The 2,808-nt window shown below is 38.0% G+C and overlaps 1 protein-coding gene across 1 annotated transcript in view; it reads right to left on the minus strand.

Moving 5' to 3' along the window:
- Positions 1–2,808, minus strand: part of LOC101563010 (antigen WC1.1-like) — a gene marked incomplete at its 5' end in the record, with an annotated part of 34,310 nt that overhangs the window by 16,461 nt on the left and 15,041 nt on the right. The window contains 2 exons of the mRNA XM_023708576.1: positions 1,937–2,251; positions 2,326–2,418. Of these exons, the coding sequence (XP_023564344.1) occupies positions 1,937–2,251; positions 2,326–2,418 (408 nt within the window). The remainder of the gene's footprint in view (positions 1–1,936; positions 2,252–2,325; positions 2,419–2,808) is intronic.

Genomic DNA, 2,808 nt, shown 5'->3' on the forward strand with positions numbered 1-2,808 from the left:
ACCATGTCTTATAAGTAGATTGTAAGTCAAATATACAGTATAAATCTTAAAACAACAATTAAGATTAAATAATATTCAGAAAATTAATTAATATTTCAAAACAATTCAACTAAGAAAATGTTTTCATGATAGTAAAGAATTAATAAGAATAAAATATAACATAGATACTGGAATTGCAAATATATGACTAGCACTTCTAACAGTTTGGGGATAGGATATCACATAAAGTTCTACTATTCCTTGGACATGGACAATGTCCATGATGCTTATCGACAGCTAATTATCACATGTGGAACTGAGATAGTGCTATTTCCTTGATACCTACTCTGTACACCCCTATAGAATCATGACCCATAGGGTTCAGGAGAAGCCCATTTTCAGAGCATGCTGTTCAAGAATTTTGCTACTGTATACAAAAGAATAATTGAAAGAGTCCTTTTGTATACTTTTTTCTCTTCTGTGTTTAATTGTTTGCCCTATTTAGTGGGTTCTTTCCATTCTCATTCATGGAGTTTTGATCATTTTGATCCCTCTCTAGAATAAATTTTAGTAGTCTATATAGTGCTGGCTATGTCATCATGAAATTCTTTAGTTGCTCTTTGTCATGGAAGTATTTCACTTCTCCATTAAACTTGAGAGTTTTGCAGTTTATACAAGTCTGAATTAGAATTTGTTTTCTTTCAAGTCTTATAGAATTTTGCCCATGCTCTTATTGACTTGATGATTTGTGAAGAGAAATCTGCCATTATTTTGATGAGTTTTCCTTTAAATGTGATCTGTTTCTTTTCTCTAATGGCTTTTAGTATACTGTCCCTGTGCTACATTTCTGGGGCCTTGATTATTATATGTCTAGGGGTGTTTTTAATTGGGTTGATGTTATTGGAGTTCTATATGCTTCAGTTCCCTGAATATCAGATTGTTTCCCCATATTTGGAAAATTTTCTGCTATTACTTGTCCCTCTATTCTTTTTTTTTTTTTGATTATTTGTATTGACTGTTTCTTTCTCATTGATGCCTACTAGTCTTATGTTGTTCTTCTTTGCATTTTCTTGTTGATGTTCAATTATTTTTTCCTGCATCCCAGTTGTTTTTAAGGGATCTTTTATCTTTTCCCTAGTTGCAATGTTGTCTTCTAGGTCTGAAAGTCTATTTTCACTTTCATTCAAATGGCTTCTCCAGCTTGTGACTGAGGTTTTAATTTCCTGTATAGCACTTTAACTCTGCCTCATGTGATCTATTTCTTTCCTATATTGCTCATTCAAGGATTCCATCATTATTCTATTCTCCTCTATTTTTTGTCAGTGTCCTCTTTAGAAGTACTTAGTACTACTTTCGTTATATTTATCATTTCTTTTTTACTTCAGAAATTATTTCTTATCTGATTTCCTCTACACCTTTTTGTAGTTGTTCCCTTACTTCTGAGGCTATTATTTCAGAGATTTCAGGTGTGTGATTTCCAATTTCTTCTATGATATTGTCTCCTGCATTGGTTCTGGGTGGGCTCAGGGCCTGAGTATGCATTTTGCTCCTTCTCTTTGTCATTTTGTAGCCCTACTGACACTTCATTTTCAGCAGAGCTTGGTGTGGGTACACTTCTACCTAAACAAGTGTAATATCAGGTTATTAACCATGGGGTAATTTGTTGAAACTGCAATAACAATCTAATACAGTGGGATTGAATGTTTGTAGCCACAGGGAACTGATGAACACTGTAGGAAATGACTGTCTGGTGACAGAGATGGGATGGAAGGACAAGAATCTCGATTTCAAGAAGTGATAGCACCTAATTTTTCTTCTGCTACAAAAAGAAACACTGCACATGGAGCCTTCATACTTCTACACTATTCAACTATTGTCTCTAATCTCATCTTATGGTCAGAAGCCATCCTGAAGACCTTCCCTCCCCCTCCCATTTGTGGACAGTGTAAACACAGACCTGAGAAAATGACACCTGCATCTTCCTTGTGCCAACAGTTGTGTTTTCCCCAGCCCAGGGAAGGACATTTCCAAACGTGTAACTCTTCTCCTGTGCAGTTCACCTCATCCAACCAGATAGGCCCAGATCCTTGACCAAAGTAAGCAAAGGCTGTGGCATTGAGGGCCACTCCACAGCCCAGCTGTCTGCACACCACGTCAGCATCTTTCAGGCCCCAGCTGTCAGCACAGATGGTGCCCCAGAATCCCTGATGCATGATCTCCACTCTTCCGGCACAGCGACCACCCCCATCCACCAGGCGCAGCTTTCTGCTATCTGAGGAGAAACAGAGTCAGGTCAGTGGTGCTGACATGGGAAGGAGCAGGTTCTGTCTTGGGGGCCATCCTCACCTGAGCAGCTGATAGCCTGTATGGGTGAGGCTGTGGAGCCTGCTGAATCAGACAGTGAGTCCTTACAATGAGGGAGCAGCTGGGTCTGGTTTCCTATACACAGGGTGAGAGAAAGGAAATCTGTTACATCAATGGTAGACTAATGATGTTATCTAAGATAGAAACTGTGAAACAGAAGCAATGATTTCCTGTCTTCAGAGCTTCCCTTCTACGTGGGAATGTTTTATTTTGACCTTACCAGACCTTTTGTTTGAAGCAAAACACTAAGAATGACTAAAACAACAGAAATAGCTAACATTTGAAATAATTGCAGGATGCCCAGGAAACAAGAATTTTTGGAGCCAAAATACCATTGAGATATGAAAGGCAAGGTGAGCACTCTTCTTTAAAAATCTACTTACTCACAGGTAGTTGTCAAGACATGAAAAAATCTCAAAAAATATTTGAGAGATACACAGCACTGCATAACACATATATAACTTG

The sequence above is a fragment of the Octodon degus genome, unplaced genomic scaffold, assembly GCF_000260255.1.
Source record: "Octodon degus isolate 3935 unplaced genomic scaffold, OctDeg1.0 scaffold00403, whole genome shotgun sequence".
Taxonomy (NCBI): Eukaryota; Metazoa; Chordata; class Mammalia; order Rodentia; family Octodontidae; genus Octodon; species Octodon degus.